The following is a 20,763-nucleotide window of genomic DNA, read 5'->3' as shown; positions in this document are numbered from 1 at the left end:
TAGTCAGTAAAGAAAATCCAGGTTTTTCTTTTTTTCTTTCTTTTCTTTTTTTTTAAGACAGGGTCTCGCTCTGTGCTCAGGCTGGAGTGCAGTGGCACAATCTCAGCTCACCGCAACCTCCGCCTCCCAGGCTCAAGCTAACCTCCCACATCAGCCTCCTGAGTAGCTGGGACTATGGGTGTGCACCACCAACCTTGGGTAATTTTTGTATTTTTTGTAGAGATGGGATTTCACCATGTTGCCCAGGCTAGTCTCGAACTCCTGGGCTCAAGCGATCCACCCACCTTGGCCTCCCAAGGTTGGGATTACAGGTGTGAGCCACCGTGCCCAGCCAACCCGGCTTTCTTTATTCAAGAGTCTGCAAGAAGGATTCCACACTTCCCTTTATAATGAAATGTTTACTCTGAGCACACCTCTCCAGGGTTCCCAGCCACTTGAGTTCAGCAATTTGGCTGCTGTCAATCAAGACATTACATAAGAACTTTGGCATGTGTACAACACTCATGAGAAGGAGGGTGAGGAAGCTGCTAAGATTCCTAAATATTTGATGAGGACTAACAGCCTGTCAGGTAGAGCAGGACATTTTTGTGGCATTTCCTGGATGTTATGATATGAGAAGTCATCAGTGTGAAATTCTACCCAGCTATAAATTACCACACACAAACCAGGATGTCCATGATGAGCAAATAGAATTTCAGTAAAATGTATCATTTTATTTGTTACTGACAGAGATTGTTATTAGGGAATTCTGGGATAAAATCCTTTGTAAGGTAGAGTAATTTTTTTTTTTTTTTTTTTGAGAGAGACAGGGTCTCACTCTGTCACTGAGGCTGGAAAACAATGGCATGATCACAGTTCACCGCAACCTTGAATTTCTGGGCCTTCCGAGTAGCTGGGACTACAGGCACGCACTACCCCACTCAGCTAATTTTTAAAGTTTCTGTAGCAATAGGGTCTTGCTATGTTGCCCAGGCTGGGGAAGGTCATTTTGAAATTAAAATGACACACACCTTGCTGCTTATAAGCTTGGCATTTGTATACTGGATTCTCTCACTGTGAGGAGCCTTGTGTGGGAGCCTGCCATGTTCCTGTCTGAGTATTCTGGATCATAAGCCTCAGTGGAGGGCCCAGACCTCCCCCTCCTCAGCCGTGTGTGTGCATGGGGGAGGGTGGATGCTGACTTTCAGCCTCAATTGTCACTATGCCACTACACTCCTTCCTCTCAGACTCCAACCACCCATCCACCTGACTTGGTCCTCTCCCTTCATCCCTGACCGAATGCTGAGGTCTCACATACCTGCAGAGCCAAGCAGACAGCGACCAAGTCCCTGTGCTCTCAGGTCTCTTAGCAAGCTTCACATCCTCCCTCATCCCACACATCATCCTGGAAATACCTGCTGAATGTGTATGTCCTTGAGACGGTGAGCCCCCGACCACAAAGTGGGGTCTTCCTGCGCCCATGCCTCTGACCTCATCAGGTAGTAAGCACAAAGTAGCTGCTCAATGTTGAAATGAATGTATGTGAACCTCTCCTGATAGAAATAGTCACCTAAAGTCCTCAGAGCAAGCCCTGGTTCTATTTGTCATTGATGCTGAAGAGAATATGTGGCCTTGTCAGATGCCCCATCTGCTGAGGGCAGACCATGGCCTCATAGTCCATCTGCTATGGACCTAAGTAAGACCCCACACCCAGGACACAGCTGTGGCTGAGGGGAAGGGTAAGGTGAACACCTTACATCATGTTAAAATAATACAGAGGCATGTGTGTCAGCCCCAGGATTTCTTATTATATATGCCTCTGCACCTATCTCATAGAAACCTCAGAGCATTTCAAACAAGCTACCTGCTGAATCTCACACTATCCACAATATAGGCAAGCCTTGCCAGTTTTTACCTCTAAAAGGCTTCTCATCTCTGTCCACTTCCCCATCTCCCCAGAGATTATTGCCTTTAGCTTGAATCCTGCAACAGCTTCTTCACTCAACTCCCAGGACCCTCTCCATGCATGCCCCCCTACCACCTCCCAGCAGTCAGACTATCTGGTAAGAGGTCATTTCTTCAGCCTCTGCTTCTAACCTTCTGTGGCCTCCTCCTGCTGTTACAAGAAGTCTTGAAGGCCCCACCTGATCTGGCCTGGCCTTGCTCTGCGGCCCCACCCACCCACCACTCTAGAACTCTGGCCTTCTGTCTGGAGCCAGCACTCTCAGGGCCTCTGCACTTGCCAGTTCCTCCATGGAGCATGCTTTTCCCTGGCTTCTCCCGTGCCTGGCTTCTTCTCATCCATCAGCTTTCAGCTGAGGCCTTCTTTGACCCCCATCTAAATAGGCTTCTCTTCACCTCACCTCCATCACCCTCAGCATGCACCACTATCTGTAATGATTGATGTGTGTGTTGACCTGTTTGTCTTTCCACCTAGAACAGAAGTTCCATGAGTGCAGGGACTTTGCCTTGTTCTCCACTTTATTACCAGAGCCTGATACAGAACCTGGTACCTAGTGAGAGCTCCAAACAGATCTGCTAACTGAATGAATGAATGGATGGATGGGTGAATGAGTGAATAAGAAAGGAATGGATAGCCCCTGGGAAAATCAACACCATCAAACTCCCAAAGAACCTTGGAATCAGACCGAAAATGGGCCCAGCTTCCTTGTAAAACAAAAGTCACACCTTTCCCTTTAGTGAGATAAACCCTAAGTTCTGCCTACATTGGAAGTTCCCTGCATTCACACTGTCTTCTCTTACAAATCCACAACACTCTTACTACCGACCATCTTTCTATTTAGAAACACCTTAGAGTTCCTTGGCTCAGAAAACTGGAACTTGATCTTGGAGTCAGGCCCAAGGTCACAGACTCACACTTGAGGGGCTGGGTGGAGGAGCCCTGACGCCCTTTGGATTGGCTCTACCTCTGGCCTCAAGCCCCATCCTTTAGAGGAACAAAAACGGGAAAAAACAGAGGCCCCCAGAGGCCTGACACAATCTCAGGGTTGTAGGGAAGCCCTCCTTCTCCCCAAGACCATGATACCTGGCCAGCCAAAGGCAGGGAGGAAATGTGGGTGGGCTGGGAGTCAGAGGCAGCGGAAGGGCTGGGAGTCAGAGGCAGCAGAAGGGCATGGAGTTTGGGAAAAGACACGCCTAATCTGGCCTAATCCCTCCGCTTTGAAAGTAGACAAACTTCAAATCCTGACTCCAATATCTACATTTCTGAAGGCCACACAGATGCTATTTAACCTCTCAGAGCCTCAGTTTCCAAAAGTGTCAAAATGGATTTCACAATTTCTACTTTAAGAGAATTGCTGGGCATTCTGTCCCCAGATGTTATGTCTGGCTGCATCCACCCACCCTTCAACCTCCCAGGGTGAGCCTATTGTTCATATGAGAAGAATACAACCATGTATCAATCACTCCTTGTGACTTGCCCCAAAACTCTAGGTTTACTAGACTGTTTTGAGGCTGGGCCACACAAACTAATCTACATTGACTTAAGTTTGATAAGTAACGGGCCAAGCTGATCCCTGAAATTAGCTTATATATGCACACAGCAGACATTCAATACATATTTTTCAATGAATGAATCAAATGACAAGATGGGATATGTTTATATTGATCCTACTAATCAAGTCTAATAAAGTAAAATCTTTTTTCACTATCAGTGCTTGTTGCTAGGCATTAATCCACCTTGTGCTTTGATATCACAGACATTTGGCAAAAAAATTGATTTAAGCCATTATAGGGCTAAAGACTTTGACACTCAAGTTCTCTTCTTATGTAGGCCACAGGGAAAATGAGCAAGTGGGATGTTAAATCTTCTTATTTCTTTTGGAGATTATCTTTCAGCTCCCTTAGGGTTTATACTTTCAATAACCAAAGAGACTCTCAAAACAGAATGACTTCCCAGCAAAAAATAAATAAGTAAAAATGAAATATTAACCAATTTTCATTCCAGATGTGGACTACCTCCAAATTTTGCAAGCATATTTAGCAGGAACATTCCCCTTTAATCTTGTTCCATAAATACTGAACAAGGAAGAGTATTGCCTAAGACTGAGATTTGGCAAAATAATCTAATGAAACCTGTCAGTTCTGTGCTACCAGCATGGCACCCCTGAAGGCTCCTGGTGACTGTATGATTATCAAATAATGCTGTCCTACCTCACGCCTCACTTGCAAAACAGTTTCTTATAGCTCACACATGCTGTAAGAAGGTTAAAGAGAAGACTCTAACTCCCATCCCATACAGCTACCCTTCAGCCTAAGAAAACACACCTACTAAAGCAAATTCACAGCCAGGTATTCCCTTTGCAAAGGAACTGCCTAAGGGTATCTTTAAAATCCCTTTACAATGGATTTAATTTAAGAAACTGTGACTGGCTCACAATTTAGCAAGTGCCCTTGATGAGGGAGAGGATGGGTGTCTAACCAAGAGGCAGGTTAAAGGTGTCGTGCTTACAAAACACAGCATGCTTGCAAAGGGCATAGGTCTAAAGTCAGAAGGTCTGGGTCGCAGTCCCAGCTGAGTCACTAATGAGCTGCCTGATAGAGTCATGTCATTTAACTTACTTGATTTTAGTTTCCTTACCCAGAGATGAAGAATCATTAATAAAAGTCAGTGTTACCTACATCCCAGACTTACTAGGAAAATCAAGTAAATGGGAAAGCTGTTAGAAAGCACGAAGGCATACCCAAAAGTTAGGAAACTCTTTTATTACAGGTATACATGGATGTAAATAAGAGCCACCCAGAAATCACCTGCACCCATTCTTGCTCATACTAAATGTATTTCCTCTTACTAATATGGGAACAATTGGAATGGGAGAGATTTCTGTGAATCAGGACGAACACACAGCTCTTGGAGAATGGGTGCTGCTATCATTGAGGACACAAGATCTACTCTGTGACAGCTTTTGATACCCTAGGACAGTCATACAGACAAAGCACTCACCCTACTCTGAAGGGGATCAGGCCCTGAGTCCATTAGTTCATGTTTACTAAACACTAACAATGTGCTAGGAGTGTCTGGAATACTGAATCCATTGTGACCAGGCAAAGAGAACCATCAACCTCCAACACATTTGGCCAAGAGTGAGAATGTGACGGTGCGGGTCACCTTCCCAGTCACTTACAGGTGATCCCTTCTACACCCTGGTGGGTTTGGGCAAACTTTTCCTGTACTCTTGCCTGACGACAGTAGTTCAATGTCTTCAGCAAATCATCATCTCTCTAGGAAACCCAAAGAAGAAAAAAACAGGACAACCTTCACACTGGACAAGAGTCGTGAGATCTCCTGCTCAGTGGGCTGCAGGGTGGAGCTAGCGCTGAGGCCAGCCGTCTTTGCTCACTCTCCTATTCTCTACCCTTCACATTCATATGTCCTAGAAGATGAATAAGCTCCTCAACGCTTGGCCAGAAAGAATATCACAAGGTTGAATAATTATAAGGATGATCAAAACAATCAAAGGGGAAAATAAAAATGACAGTTGTACCTTGGTATCTGCAGAGATTGATTCCAGGAGCCCCTGTGATACCAAAATCCATGATGCTCAAGTCTCTGATATAAAATGGCATATTATTTACATATAACCTATGCACATCCTCTAGTATATTTTAATTCATCTTTAGATTACTTAGAATGCCTAATACAATGTAAATGTTATGTAAATAGTTGCCATACTGGATTGTTTAGGGAATGACAAGAAAAAACTCGACATGTTCAGTATAGACACAACCTTTTTTTTTTCCTGAATATTTTCCATCTACAGTTGGTTGAATCCATGGATGTGGAACCCACAGGTATGGAGGGCCGACTGGACCTGGAAAGTTCTGCATGAATTCACTAACCCTGCCAGAGGAAGGGGCTTCCAAGAGACAGAGGGACAGCTGATTGCCTAACACCTAGTACAATGGTTCTCAAACTTTAGTGTGCATCAGAACCACCTGGAGGGTGCGTTAAAACACAGAAACAAAGTTTCTGAGTCAGTAGCTGATGTTGCTGGTCCCCAGAGGGGACCACACTTTAGAAACCACTGACGTAATAAATAGGCAGGGGCTGCCTAGTTGGTCAGTCCCACTGGACCAACTTTTGATCCTAATCCATCACCCCCCTCCCAAATTGAGCCACTAGAAAGCATAATAGGAATTAAGCAGCTTTGTCTTTCCTGCCTCTCCCCTCCTCATTTCCCATTCACACGCCCATGCTGCTATGGATAAAGAGAACAGTTATCAAGCCATTCTTTATAAATATCTCCCGGTGCCGAGTACAGCTCTCACCTGTGCACAAGAAGACTTTGCAGAAGGAGTGAGTTAGGCTGCAAAAGAGAGGACACAGCAGTGCAGGCAGAGCATTCAAGGGCTCCCCAGTCCAGTTCCCTGACCCAGTGTGGAGTCCCTCTCTCAGTGATGAGAGCATGCCACTGGGTCAGTGCCAAGGAAACGTCGTGACCTGCTTTTCTCCTCACTAATTTTCCTGGTGATCTGCCATCATGCACTGTGATTTCCCGCTGAGAGTTCACTTCGTGTCACCAAACTGCTGCCCCCCCCGCCGCCAGCCTCACCAACAACTCAGTGCAAAGGAAATCAACGAGTAGCCACAAACACTGCACCCCTGGTGGGTGGCAGGGCAAAACGCCTCAAGTCCAGGATCACAGCTCTTATGACCTGGAAGGGACCATCACAAATATTTCTTTCTTTCCCACACCTGATTACATTATACAGTTTGCTATTTTACTAACAGCAGGAGTTACTGCCAAAATAATATTGTTTTTGTTTATGATGAGGCTAACAGAAATTCCTACAGAGAGCAGTATTGTGAATAATGTAAACGCTCTGTGGTAACGGCCTATCCTACTAGACTCTTTTCTTTGGTTTAAATGGGGAAAATCCGGCCAATTTTCACACACACACGTCAGCTTGCTTTTTTCTGGCTATGGGACAGAAAAGGTTACACACATTTTGGGCTACAATTTTAGGGCTGAAAACCAACTCCAGGTTAAATAAGGAAAAAGAATGGAGAGTGATTCATTCATAGCATTTTGGTAAATATAGACACTTGTATGTGTTTGCAAATACTCGGCCTTTAAGATGATTTTGTGTGCACAAATAGGCATATTTGATGGAACAAATATGATTTTCCCTCCCATTAATAAACAAAATCCAGTGAGCTCTTTCTCACATGCAAAACTGCGCCAGTTCCCATGCTCTGAGTGCCTGACTTGGTGTAGACCCAGCATCCTCCAAAGCAGTAACAAAAACACAACCTCTGCTTACCCCAAAATTATGAATCAGTCTCAGATATCTCACACTCAAGACATGGGCCACAAGCCCAGCTGTATTCAGAAAATTCTGGAGCAGAAGGACAGCCCATTCTCAGGTGACGGTATTGGCTGAGGCTTCAAGAACATTGATTAAAAACTCTTGCACCCTCCCTACCCGCAAAAGAATCCACTCATTTGCATCCATAGATGAGGTCACGCACAAGTTGCCTTCACACCCAACACCCATGGTGGTTCCTGTCCTCACCTGTTTTCCAGGAGTGTCATGCACACCACCTCTCGCACCCCGGGGTTGTTGGCCTTCTCCACGGAACAGCCCTGCAAGTTCCAGGTGGCCAGCCTCAGCACAGGCCTCCCGTCCCTCGTGCCTCCAAAGGCCTCCACGGAGGGCCGAGTGGAGATAATCTGGGTGGGCCCCCCCGGCGGCAGGTCCAGGTCCTCACTCTGCAGGCTCAAGGAAGTGGGGCTCGGGTGAGGCTTGGCGGTGAAGGTCAGTCCCCCGTTCGTGTGGGTGGATGGGGGCCTGGACCTCTCAGCAAACACCTGGTGCCGTATCCTGTCCAGGAAGGCGGCATTGATACCATCCATCCTCACTAGGTCCTCAACGCTGCGAAAGGGCCCATGCTCACGGCGGAAGTCCACGATGCTGAGGGCCATTTTCTCCGAGAGGCCTCGCACGCTCATGAGCTGGGCCGGGGTGGCTGTGTTGATGTTAACACGTGGGGTGAGGGGCACAGCTGTGGCCAGGTGGTGAGGCTGCTGCTCCGCTAGCAGGTCCCGCCGCAGGGAACTGGGAGAGTGCTGCGCTGAGCTGCCCTTGCTGCTCACACAGATCTCAAACTTGACCTGCTCCAGCTTGGTGGCGCCTACACCACTGACCAATGCCAGGTCCTCCACCTTCTTGAAGCCACCGATATACTCTCGGTACTCCACGATGCTGCGTGCCACGGCACGCGTCACCCCAGGCAGGGTCATCAGCTCCTCCTCCGTGGCAGTGTTGATGTTGAGCCGCTCCTGATTCACTAGGATGTTGCTGAAGTTACAGGCTGCGCTGAACTTGCGGCTATGGGACAGGTCCGAGGGGTCCCTGGGGATGGAGCGGTGGCAGCCCAGGGTGCTCCCCATGGTCCTCCAGGATCAGGCTCCCGGGAAGGCCGCACCACTGCAGAAGAGCTCTCTGGCTAGGGAGGAAGCCCAGTAGGCCGTACAAGCACAGAAAAACGGAAGGTGCAGGATTCAGGGACTGAAGAGGTTACTATAGACAAACACCGAATCTTCCATGCCTGGCGTGTCCAAAATTACCTTTCACTTGGCCGCCTAGAAAATAAATTAATAAACATAGAAACCCACAGAATTAGGCAATTTGCATTAGCACCCCCTACCTAGTGCTAGAGTTAGTAACCAGGAGTCGGGGACTGGTGGCTGCCCGTGAACCCCTAAAAACGCAGGCACAATGAGGCTGGGCCCATGTGGATTCTCCTCTAGGGACGTCCGGGTTTTATCACACTGGAGTCCAAAAAGCCTACGAGCCGCTTCTCTTGGGAAGAGACCTATCCCCATCAGCCTCATGCCTCTCCTCCAGGCCTCTCTCCACTCTGACACTTGGGTCACCCACACTTGGGCTCGCGCAGACGGGGTGGCCACCCCACCTCCCCCACGCTCCGCATCTGACACAGCGCTACCTGCAACCTGGGAAGTCCGTGCTCCCCGGAGCGGGCACTGAGAAGGGGCTTATCGACCCCCCGCCCGACCTGCCGCGGGTCCCCGCGCCCCACCTCTCGGCCGCTCTGCGGGGCGCCGGTTCCTCTTCCACCTGCGGCTCGGAAGCCTGAGCCCAGCCCGGGACAGCGCGGGCCCCCTGCCTCCAGCCTAGGCGTCCGCGCGGGTGCGGGTCACTGGTCAGGCCCTGGAAGCCGCCTACGCCGCTTCGGTCTGCGTGTCCCGGCTCTTTCTATGGGAGAAACTTAGCATCGCTCTCCCAGAGTGAATAGAAGCCGCAGGGCTGCTCGGAGGCGGCGGCAGCGGCGGCGAAATCCGCCGCCGAGGCTGCACCGGGACTTGCGGCGGCGCCGCAGTTGCGTTTACCCCGGCAAAAAGTCCTGCGCCCAACTCGGGCGCGGGATCCGCCAGAGCCAGTCCAGACCCAGCACCAGCCGAACGGCTCCCGCTCGCAGTCGGTGTCAAAGCCAAAGTCCCGGCCGCGCCGCTCGCGCCTCCGCAGGCACCGCGGCCACGCCTCCTCCGCGCGGCAACTCCTCCCCGGGACTCCCGAGGGCACGCGGGGGAGGGGCCCTGGCGCGGGGCGAGGCTTGGCACCAGTGGGTGGAGAGAGGAACCCGAGAGCGCACGGGCGGGCCTGGAGTGCGAGAGGCGGGGCCATGGAAGAGTGGGGGGCATCAAGGCGCAAGAGGGTGGAGAACGAACCTGAGAGCGCGAGGGACGGCCCTGGCGTGCGAGAGGAGGAGCCATGGGTGTGGGGGCGTGGCCTGGCACAAATAGGTGGAGAGCGGAACCCTGGAGCGCGTGGGGCGGGCCTGGAGTGCGAGAGGCGGGGTCATAGAGTGTGGGAGCGGGGCCAGGGCGCGATGGGGTAGGAAAAGCGGGGGCGGGGCCATGAGCGCGGGGGTAGGCCCCGGGAGCGCAGAGGCGGGACTTAGGGGCTTAAGGGGCGGAGCCGGCGCCGTGCCGGCGAGGGCGGGTCACAGGGAGGCTGTCTTAAGTCAGCTGTCCCCGGACCAACCCATGGTTGCCGCCCGGGGCCTAGGACTGGTAGTGCCTGGTAGAGGCTGTTTAGGATTGCCCGAGGCGAGATCTGCTCAGCTGCTTTTCGTCTGTCTTTGAGGTGTGGGGATGAAGGCCGGGGCAGTCCCTGAGAGTGCATCGCTGTAGGTCCAGGGTCTCACGGAATTTTGCAGAACGTTCCAGAGGAGACTGAATGGGATCGTCTTAATTTCTGTCCCCACTTTCGGCCTTTTCTTTTCTTCCACCAGTGTATTACATTTGCTCCGCTCAGAGAGATGTCCTCTAATAACGCCAGCGACGCATTGTGCTCCTAGCAGAGGGCACGCACCACCCTCCTGTGTGTTCGCATAGGTCAAATACAGGTTTGCTCCTTTGCACATTTAGCGCTGTGAGTAAACAAGGATAAGTTTTTGTAATATTAAGTCTAATCATTACGAAGGAGGGAAATGGGGGCTGCTTCCCAAAACCCAGAAGAGTTTTTGCATCACACTGCTAAATGACAATTTGGTTAAAGATTAAAGAGCCCTCTGCATTATAGTGGATACCTAGAGCTAGAGTATTCGATTAAGCAAATCATGCGGTGATATCGTTGAATACTTTGACCCTGGACGTTTAGTGTTCTCTGAAGTTTCATCCCCAACCAATGTGACCAGTGCATCTGGTTTCAATTCCAAGGACTGGGTCAGCAAATATAGTACCTCTCACAGGCGGAAGGTACTTTGGTTGTAAAGTGAGCGGCAGCCCAAGTTTGGAAAATGCTACTGCCTTTCTGAGGCACATTCCCCTGCTATGTATATTGGTCAGGAAAACCAAGTCAAACTAGCTTAGACCAAAAAGAAAAAAAAAAAAAAAAAAAAAAAAAAAAAAAAAAAAAAAGGTCAGGGGGAAATTTTTGGTTCCTTGTTGAAAAGTTAAGGTAAGGAATCTTACCTCAGGTCTGGTTGCATCCGGCCCAAGTGATGATGGGGTCATTAGGACATGGCAGGACTGCCTCCATCTCTGGCTCCACGGTTCTCTTTATTGGCTTTATTTTTAGGCAAGCTATTTGCACTTGATCGCAAAAATGCCTTGCTACCTACCATCATCTCCCACCCAAACACTGGGCTACATTATGCCACGCACTGAAATCCTGGTGCGGTAAGGAAAAAACAGTTTAAGACAAGCAGGAAAACAGAGAAAACTCTTCGTTGAGCAGAATGCCTTGATGCGCAATGTGGCTGTGGAAGCACAGCCGTGGAGCGTGGCTACTTGGGCTGGAAGCAGAGAAAACATATATTTTATCATACAAACCAGGACACTTTGGAGGTGAAGAGAGGACTCTATTAATAATATCCTAGAACAGAAATAATCTGGTTTTATTCCCCATAAACCTAGCCAATGCTCCCCTTGGTATAAATGAAACCAAGCGTTGGCCAAACCAAAGTGCATTTAAAAACACACATACATACACCCCACAAAAACATGCAATGAGATGGTTAACTTTAAAACGACTGATTGTATCCAATGTTGGTGAGGACGCAGAGCAATTGCAATGGTCATACATTGCTGGTGGAGGTGTAAGATGGCACCACTACTTTGGAAATCAGTTTGGAAGTTTCCTAAGAAGTTAAATGTATACCTACCATATGACTCAACCAATCTACTTATAGGTATTTACCAAAGAAAAAGGAAAACATGAAACCCAGAGACTTGAATGTGGATGTTCATGGGAGCTTTGTTTGTTATAGCCAAACACACACACACACACACACACACACACACACAAAGCAAAACAACAAGAAACTCAAATCCATCAGTGGATGAATGAATAAATTGTAGTATATCCATACAATGGAATGCTACTGAGCAATAAAGACAAACTATTACATGACATTGAAAAGTCTCAAAATCGTTATACTGAGTGAAAGAAGCAAGGCAAAAAAGAACACACTGTATGATTCTATTTATATAAAACACCAGAAAATACAAACTGACATACATATAGAGAAAGCAGATCAGTGGTTACCTGGGGATGATGGGGAGGGAGGAATGGATTTTAAAGGGCACAAAGAAACTTTGGGGGCTGATGGCAATGTAGTTTGAGAGGTGATAGTTTCATGGGCATATGAATGTCAAAACTGACAGAATCGTATACTTTAAATATGTGCATTTGCGTGTACTTCAATGACAACAGCTTTGGAAAAATCTTCAAAAAATGAAAAAAATTTTTCTCCGAATCTAAAAAAACATAGGCCTTGTTTTTGGGGAGAGTGGGGTACGTGAGCCTGGGTGGAGATGAAAAGGTTTAGGAGGGGGATGAAGGGGTCCAAGAAGTTGAACGGACAGCTAACAGAAGAGAACATTCCCCAGCTTGGCTTGGGGGCTCAGGAAAGTGGGCAACAGAGGCCTTTAAACTTACGGCTAACAGTCTATGTTATCTGCTGTGCTATTTCATGATGCAATCCTCCCACCCCTACCCCATGCACAGACACAAAATTTTGTAAGATATGTATGTAATGGCCGTCAATAAGTTATGTTTAGGAGAGATAAAGTAAGGAAGCTGAATCTTTCTGGGTAAATTAAAGACAGAGAGAAAAAGGGCAGCTAAAATATGAAAGATGGGTGGGAGAAAGAGCCAGGATTCAGTGGAAGCAGAAAATCAGAATACGAGGAGACCCAGGGAAATACCTGACTTTCAAGAATCCTCATTGAGATTGGGAAGTTGGCTCGGGTCCCATTTTACAAGGAATGAGGGTTTTATTTGCATTTTATTATTTAGGGCTCTAGCTGACAACCCAGTTACATGACGATGTCAAAGGGCGGAGATTATATCATTCCAGCCAAATACCACATCCTGTGGCCACTGCCCCTTACGACATAGTTCTCACCTAGGGCCTGGTCAGAGAGGACCAAGGTCATTGGCCTTTTGCTTCTTAGTTAGCAGTTTTAAAGTAAATGGAGATTTAGGGAAAGAGAGAGGTGGCAGATGACAGGAAGGGAGAGCATTTGTGTTTTCAGTTTTACCACCCATAGTGCTAGGCACTGGAGGTACAGTGAGGAGCACACTCCTGACTTCTATTCCCGGAGCTGATGGTGCAGCAGGACTGCAGACATGAAATCAGTAAGACTAGTGCCTGTTGAAATAAGGGAGAGGAAGAGAATATGGACGTGAATTACAAGTAATTTCTGCTAGGGGACTTCCTGGGAAGTGAGGGTCAAGATGAGATTTGAAAGCTGAATAGGGAAATGTTGCCCCAACACACAAGACCTCAGTCCTGGCAAAGCAAGCCCCAATGCCCCAATCAATGAGCTTCAGTCAGGCTACTGACTTGGCACCAACTTGTGTGCAGTGGCCAAGCTGGATGCTGTCCTGTATTATATCAGTGTGACAAGGCAACGTCTCCTTTAGTGTGACCTTAACAGTGGATTTGTCCCTCTTTATCAGAGTAGGCTCCCTGTGTTCCCAAACTCAGGAAACTCCAGGCATTGGTAGCCCACTTGCACATTCTACATCAGATCCTGCCTCACTGGGAGTTGTGGCAGAGGATGGCCAGACAGATACCATGGACAGACACCATGGAGAGGGGCAATGAACAAAGCTTCATCTTCTACATACAGGTATGTAATTCTGCTTTCTCTTCTGTGCCTGTATATAGACACTCAGCCGGTAATCCCACCACCAGGAGCATTTTCGTATATTACTCTAAAGGATTCCAGTGCTCTGCTGCATAACAGTGTGTGATAGACTGTACAGGGGTGCCCAGTGGGTCCAGCCTCCCCTCATTCTCCTCCCTGTGTGACCTCTTTCTACATTCACTCCAGGCTTAGCCATGTGATTTGTGAGAGTAAGGCAAGCAGAGACAAGTACTAGTCCATTCCTTGTGGAATGTTCCCTCCTGGAACCCAGCTGCCATGCTATAGGGAAGTATTAACTCTCCTGTTGTGACTGAGAGGCCACAGGAAGAAGAACTGAGACACCCCAGCCCTCAAGCAGCACCAGGGCCTCCGAGTGTGAGAGAATCCTCTAGGACCTTGCAACCCAGCCTGTCCCCCAGCTGGATGTGCCCACAGGAGTGAGCCCAGCAGAGACCACAAGGAGCTGAGCAACCACCCAGCTGAGCCCAGCCACCCACAGGACATGAGAGAGAATACACTGGGGTTGTTTTAAGATTATATGCAGTGGGGAGATTGTCTCAGAGCAGTATTTATCATACAGATGTGGCCCTCAGGCCTTGTTTCTCAGCAAGAAGAGCCATACCACAGCTCCAGGGAAGACCCCTTTATAGCCATTGACAGTTGTCCCACTCTCAGGATGCTCTTGCAGGCCTTGGTTTCCATTGAGGATAGTGTTTTTGTTATCATTTTTCAGGTGGATCATAAGAGTGTTTTCAAGGGTTCAGGACCCTCCCCTTGGACAGTTGCAGGCAATTGTCTTGCGACAGCTGTAGCCATAGAGCAGGGTTTTTTTTTTTTAACTATTGCATTTAAATATAATGAATTGGCATATATATTTTTTTATCTGTTGATTGTGTTTGTTTATTTCCATAGAACCATCTCCTCTTCCCAGTAAATACAGAAGACAAGACAGAGAGGAGCACAGGAAGGAAGAAGAGCCCCTGGGGAAGCAGTCCAGTCTCTGCAGTTTCCCCCACTGGGGCAGAGGGGCCACCCTCCTTTCTTGTTCCCCAAGAGGCTCCTGGCCGACTTTTCAGGTCAGCACTTATCTTGGGGACAATGCTTTTGAAGGCCAGGGAGGTATGGGATTTCCTCCTGATTTGATCCCGCTGAGCAGCTTGCACACCTGCGTCCTCCACTGCATGAAGTCCTCTCAGCCAGGTGGGCCATGCACAGCAGTGCATGTTTTCTGCTCCCTCCCACCTGCAGCTCTTTGCCTCCAGCATGGTCCATCTCCTGCCCCATCTCCTTGGGCTCCCTGGAGCTCAGGACTTCCCTGTTGCATGGAAAGTGCCGGGAGCCAGCTTGACCTTCCCACATGCTTTCCTGTAGGTATAGTGTTCAGTCTTGCCCTGCTTCCCACCACCTGAGGTTTTGCTCTCTGCACTCTGCTTTCAGCCTCATGCTGGTTCTTTCTGGCTGACCTGAAACACAGGTGCCTGCAGAGGAAGGTGAAGAACTTCCCCGTGGTCCCCTGCTAGCCCTGGCTGTTTCCATAGGGAAAGGCTGGGTCATACCTCAGGGCAAATTCTACTGGTCCTGCAGCTGTCCAAGCTGCCCAGTGTGCAGTTAGTTTCCTCTGTAGGAGACGCCCTGGAGGAAGTTGTTTCCATTTGGGGCTCGACTACTGCTGCTGGGGTATGAGTGGAGGGGAAGGCCACAGGGCCTTGGTAGGGGGTTGTGCAGTGGGGGTGCAGGCTAGGAAGGGGACTGGCAGGCAGGCTGGCTGTGTTGATGGCTTCCGCCCTGCCTCCTGATCCTCCTCAGGCCTCTGATTTCTTTGTTGCTCCTTTGACTATTTACAGCACAGAAATTTAAAATGGGAATAGCAGGCTGGCTATACTTCTGCTGCTTTGAGTTGGCTGAGATGCCATGCTGCACTTTGTGGATGGGGAAGGAGTGCAGCTGGAGGTGGGATCAGCTGAAGGTGGGGAGGGAGGATTTGGGACTGTGGTATAGTCTCCAGCTTGGATCTCTTGTAGGCTGGGAGCAGATAGGTGGCCAGTACTTCATTGTACTTCCAGTGCTGCAAGGATCCTGAATCCCTTTTCAGGTATGACCTATGGACACCATCAATTCAGTCTGCTCAGGGTCCTTATAGCCAGAGAGTGGCTGGACAGTTGTTTTCCTCCTCGTGCTCTACGTTCATTTTTGGATTCTTCATGATTTACTCTAGGAGCCTCTCTTGCTTGTGTTGAGGATGAGGAATTTCCTTCTTTCATTTTTTAAACACAGGATTTCACCCAGGCTGGAGTGCAGGAGGATGAAGAATTTCTTGAGAGAAAGTTTTCACACTCCATAGACATATAAGAGTGTTACCATGGGTAAATACAATGGAGTGTGATTGCTGGATCATATGGTAAAAGCATGTTTTATAAGAGTTTTGTGAGAAACTGCCAACTGTCTTCCAAAGTGGCTACACCATTTTGCATTTCCACCAGCAATGAATGAGAATTCCTGTTACTCCATATTTGGTGTTGTCAGTGTTTGCAATTTTGGCCATTCGAATAAGTGTAAAGTGCCATGTTATTGTTGTTTTAATTTGCAATTCCCAGATGACATGTGATGTGGAGCATCTTTTCATATGCTTAGTTGCCTTTTGTATATCTTTTTTCGTTGAGGTGTCTGTTAAGGTCGTTTGCCCATTTTCAATACGTTGTGCATTTTCTTTTTGTTAAGTTTTAAGAGTTGTTTGTATGTTTGGAATAATAGTCCTTCATCAGATATCTCTTTTGTACATCCTTTCTCCCTATGTCTTATCTCTCATTCTCTGGTCAGTGTCATTTGCCAACCAGCAGTTTTTAGTTTTAATAAAGTCCAGCTTATCAATGCTTTCTTTCATCGATCATGCCTTTTGTGTCATGTCTGAAAAGTCATTGCCAAATCCAACCTAGATTTTCTCCTGTGCTATCTTTTAAGAGTTTTATAGTTTTATGTTTTATATTTTGGTCTATGATCTAGTTTGAGTTTTTTATGAAAGGTGTCAGTTTTGTGTGGAGATTCTTTTTTTCTTTTTTCTTTTGGATGTCCTGTTGTTCCAGCATGATTTGCTAAAAGACTGTCTTTTCTCCATTGTATCATCCTTGATCTTTTGTCAAGGATCAGTTGACTATATTTATGTGGATCTATTTCTGGGCTCTCTATTCAGTTCTACTGACCTATTTGTCTATTCTTATGGCACTACCACACTCCCTTGATTACTGTAGCTTTATAGTAGGTCATGAAGTCAGACAGTACACTCCTCTAACTTTTCTTTTTCTTCAATATTAAGTTGGCTACTCTGTCTTTTGCCTTTCCATATAAACATTAGAAGCAGTTCATTGATATCTACAAAATAACTTGCTGGAATTTTAATTGGGATTGTGTTGAATCTATAGATAAAGTTGAGAAGAACTGAACAATACTGAGTCTTTCTATTCATGAACATGGACTGTCTCTCCATTTATTTAGTTCTTTTTTTTTTCTTTTATCAGAGCTTTGTTTTTTCCTCATATAGATCTTGTATGTATATTGTTAGATTTATACCTAAGTATTTCATTTTGAGGAGTGCTAATGTAACTGGTATTGTGTTTTAAATTTCACATTCCACTTGTTCTTTGCTGGCATGTAGGAAAGAGATTGAGTTTTGTATATTAACCTCATGGCTTATAATTTTGCTTTAGTTGCTTAGAAGTTCAAGGACTTTTTTTTGGTCAATTGTTTTGGATTTTCTATATAGGAATTATGTCATCTGTGAACAAAGTTGTTATTTCTTCCTTCCAAATCTGTATACCCTTTATTTCCTTTTATTGTTTTTTGTTTTTTGTTTTTTTGTATTCGCTAAGACATCCAGTACAATGTTTAAAAGGAAGGGTGAGAGAGGACATCTTTGCTTTGTTCCTAATCTTAGCAGGAAAGCTTCTAGTTTCTCAACATTAAATATAATATTATCTGTGGAGTTTCTGTAGATGTTCGATATCAAGTTGAAGAAATCCTCCTCTATTCCTAGTTTGCTCTTTTTTTCATGAATGGATGTTGGATTTTGTCCAATGCCTTTTTTGTATCTATTGGTATGATCGTGTGATTTTTCTTTTTTCTTTTTTCTTTTTTTTTTTTTTTAGCTTGTTGATATAATAGACTACATCCATTGATTTTTTTTAATGTTGAGTCAGCCTTGCATGCCTAGGGTAAAGCCTGTTTGGTCATGTTACATAATTCTTTCTATACATTGTTGGATTCAATTTGTTAATATTTAGTTGAGGATTTTTGCTTCTATATAATTGAGAGATATTCATTTATAGTTTCCTTTTTTGTAATGTTTTTGACTGGTTTTGTTTTAAGGTAGTGCTGGTCTCATTCAATAAGTAAAGGAAGTATTAACTCTGCTTCCATATTCTGGAAGAAATTCTAGAGGATTGGTATAAATTTTTCCTTAGATGTTTGGTAGCGTTCACCAGTGAATCTGCCTGGACCTGTGCTTTCTGTTTTGGAAAGTTATTAATTATTGATTCAATTTCTTAAATAGATACAGGCCTACTAAGATTGTCTATTGTATATATTTTTCAGGGTCTTTTTTTTCAAAATGAAGTTTTAAAACAGAATTAATCAATACATTTCCATGATAATGAAATAACTAAAAAGAGTTGTGAACAAAATGTCCCCATTTAGGTTCCATTTGCCTATTTTCAGGTGTTTCAACATATTTGCTGAGGGGTTGTGCAAGCATTTCTGCTAATAGAAATGGAGGAACCTACTTCTTCTGGTCAGATACATGGATATTGAGGAAAAACAGTTTCCACTTATTCTTACATGCAAACCTAAATCTGTTTTGGTTTTATAAAATGGCTTAGCATAAGCTCCTGAAATAGAGCTTGATACCAGTTAGAAACAGGCACCTGCATTCACAACTTTCCAGGAGACCCAGGAAACTCCTTTAGAGCTCCTAGTCTACTGACTAATATAGGGTTTCATCTCATGACTGACCAATGAAGACCTTTGTCATTTCCCAAACACCTTAAATGCCTTTCCAATTGACACTTTATTTCTTATGGTGCATTTGGCCAGAGATCATTGTGGCAAAGCCCCAACAAAACGAGGTAGCTTCATTTACAGTAACAAAATGGAGAACATTTACCATCAGAGGCACTGTGTTGTCCCTCCACCTCCAAAACTATTATTATTACAGAAAATAGTATTCATTAATCTTTAAAGATGATATGATTATCACCATCACACTTAGGAAATTAAGCTCCCATTCACTTTATTCATTTCCTCTAAAAAGTGACATTTCCAATTAGTTTCAGACTTTCACTTTTTCACAGAACAATTTATTCTTTTTTGTTTACTGGATTTGAGGGTTTATGAAATATTCTTCTCAGTGAAGTCCATTACTTTGGTTTCTGGATGCCTAAGTAGAAGCCTTCTCCAAGCACAAAATAATACAGAAGCAGGAGAAGAAGTGAGGCAACTATTCTTACCTTATGACAAGTCAGGGGAATGTCCTTGGACCTACACTTCTGGTGGTGGGGTGAGGAGGCTCCTTCAGCCCCACCACAGGCCAGAAGAATTGAGCACTGTTGTTGGAGCTTGGGAGTGGAGGGAAAGGCTTTCACATACCTAGGAACAGCAGATAAACCTCAATTGCTCTGCTTCCCCTTCACACTCACCTGACAGCAGCTACAGCCTGGACTTTGCTGTTGACACCTGCCCTACTCAATCTCACAATGCCTTTTCTGGTTTCCCCATCTATTCCTTTTCAATGTTGCCATTGGCGTTCTTTTTTAGCCTTATTTCTTCTAAATATTGGAAGACTGAAGGCCTGGTAAGGCTGGTGCCTGACCCCAGCCCCACTTCCAGAAATGGCTCCCTTAAGAAATAGTCATGAAGACCTTGTATAGCATCCCGAGAGTGTGATCTAATGGTAGTGAGAAAAAGGATCTTAGGAGGCCCCAGACACAGCATTAAATACTGTTGAACCACTCTGTGATGAATTTCTCCTTATCTGTGTCTCTGTTACTCTAAAAACATGAAGGGAAGCTCTCAGTTCAAGGCCACTGTGACCACAACATATTCACATATGTGTTAATCTGTCTAGAGAAAATGCTGACCTCAGGCTCAGCATTTTGGCAAGCACCATTATTTAGCTAGAATGTAATTATATTGTTTTCCTTTTGTTGGTTTTTTTAAAGCTACCTTCTATTACTGGCAAAGGATAGTGTTGTTCCATATACAGTCACACATTCTGATGTACAGATGGTGCTCAGAGGGCAATACACCATGAAGGTGAACAAGAAAGACTGCAATGTGAAGACTGTGTCTTACAAGCAGTGGTTCTTAACCTTAGCATCTCATAAGAACGCCTCAGGGCACTTGTCAAAATTCCAATGCCAAGGCCCTTCCCCAGACCAATTCCATCAAAAACTTGGGATGGGATCTAAGTGTGAGTGCTTATTAAAGCTCTAGATGACTCCAGTGCATAGCCACACTGGAGAACCAATGTTTTAAACTGATCTGAAGTCTGAGCATGAATGAGACAAAGCATGTTCTCCACACCACGGCAGCAGGATTAGCATCTGGAACATAGATATTCTAATGACCAAGGTCAACTGCCATCTTAAAATTTAAGTGCAAAGAATTACAGAACTGTAGAGCTGCAGAAAGTCTGAGAGCTCATTTTAAATGAGTCTGCATCCTCATTTTATTCACCAGAAAACTGAGCATAGAAAGGCCAAGTGATTCCTTACTGAGAATCACTCCCTAGGGGCCCAAGGAAGGGCTCCTTCCCCAAAATCATGCTGCCTCTTTGATGGGTGTAATTGCCTCAATTGTGAATTCCTTCTGAAGGAAGCTACAATCTTTTTGAGGAATATGCTAAAGACCTAAAAAGTTAGAGGATTGGCTCTTTAATCCACAAAGCAGGTATGAAAGAAGTTGTAGGGAGCCCAGGAAGCACTATGGACTTTCCTCAAAATCTGTTCCGTGGTTGGAAGGCACTGGATTAAACACATTGAAATGAGTTTCATCACTGCAGGACTTCTCAGGGCCTTTAATTTACTAATGTGCAAGGGAATCTTCAAGAAGAGGACAGACAGATAGCTTATTTGCCCATTTCTGTGAAACA

The 20,763-nt window shown here is 46.0% G+C and overlaps 1 protein-coding gene across 2 annotated transcripts in view; it reads right to left on the bottom strand.

The window, feature by feature from the left end:
- EEPD1 (endonuclease/exonuclease/phosphatase family domain containing 1) overlaps positions 1–9,735 on the bottom strand; it is a 142,646-nt gene extending 132,911 nt beyond the window's left edge. Inside the window, exons 1-2 of one of the 2 annotated variants that reach the window (XM_003814964.7) lie at positions 9,044–9,735; positions 7,516–8,585 (exon numbers count right to left, since the gene is read on the bottom strand). In XM_003814964.7, coding sequence (XP_003815012.1) covers positions 7,516–8,393 — 878 coding nt within the window. In that variant the 5' untranslated portion in view covers positions 8,394–8,585; positions 9,044–9,735. The remainder of the gene's footprint in view (positions 1–7,515; positions 8,586–9,043) is intronic. The other variant, XM_034963937.3, reaches the window with a different exon arrangement.
- Between the last annotated feature and the right edge of the window lie 11,028 nt (positions 9,736–20,763).

This window comes from Pan paniscus, chromosome 6 (assembly GCF_029289425.2).
Source record: "Pan paniscus chromosome 6, NHGRI_mPanPan1-v2.0_pri, whole genome shotgun sequence".
NCBI lineage: Eukaryota > Metazoa > Chordata > Mammalia > Primates > Hominidae > Pan > Pan paniscus.
The sequence above is the reverse complement of the archived record's forward strand: the minus strand, read 5'-3'. Positions and strand labels throughout refer to the sequence as shown.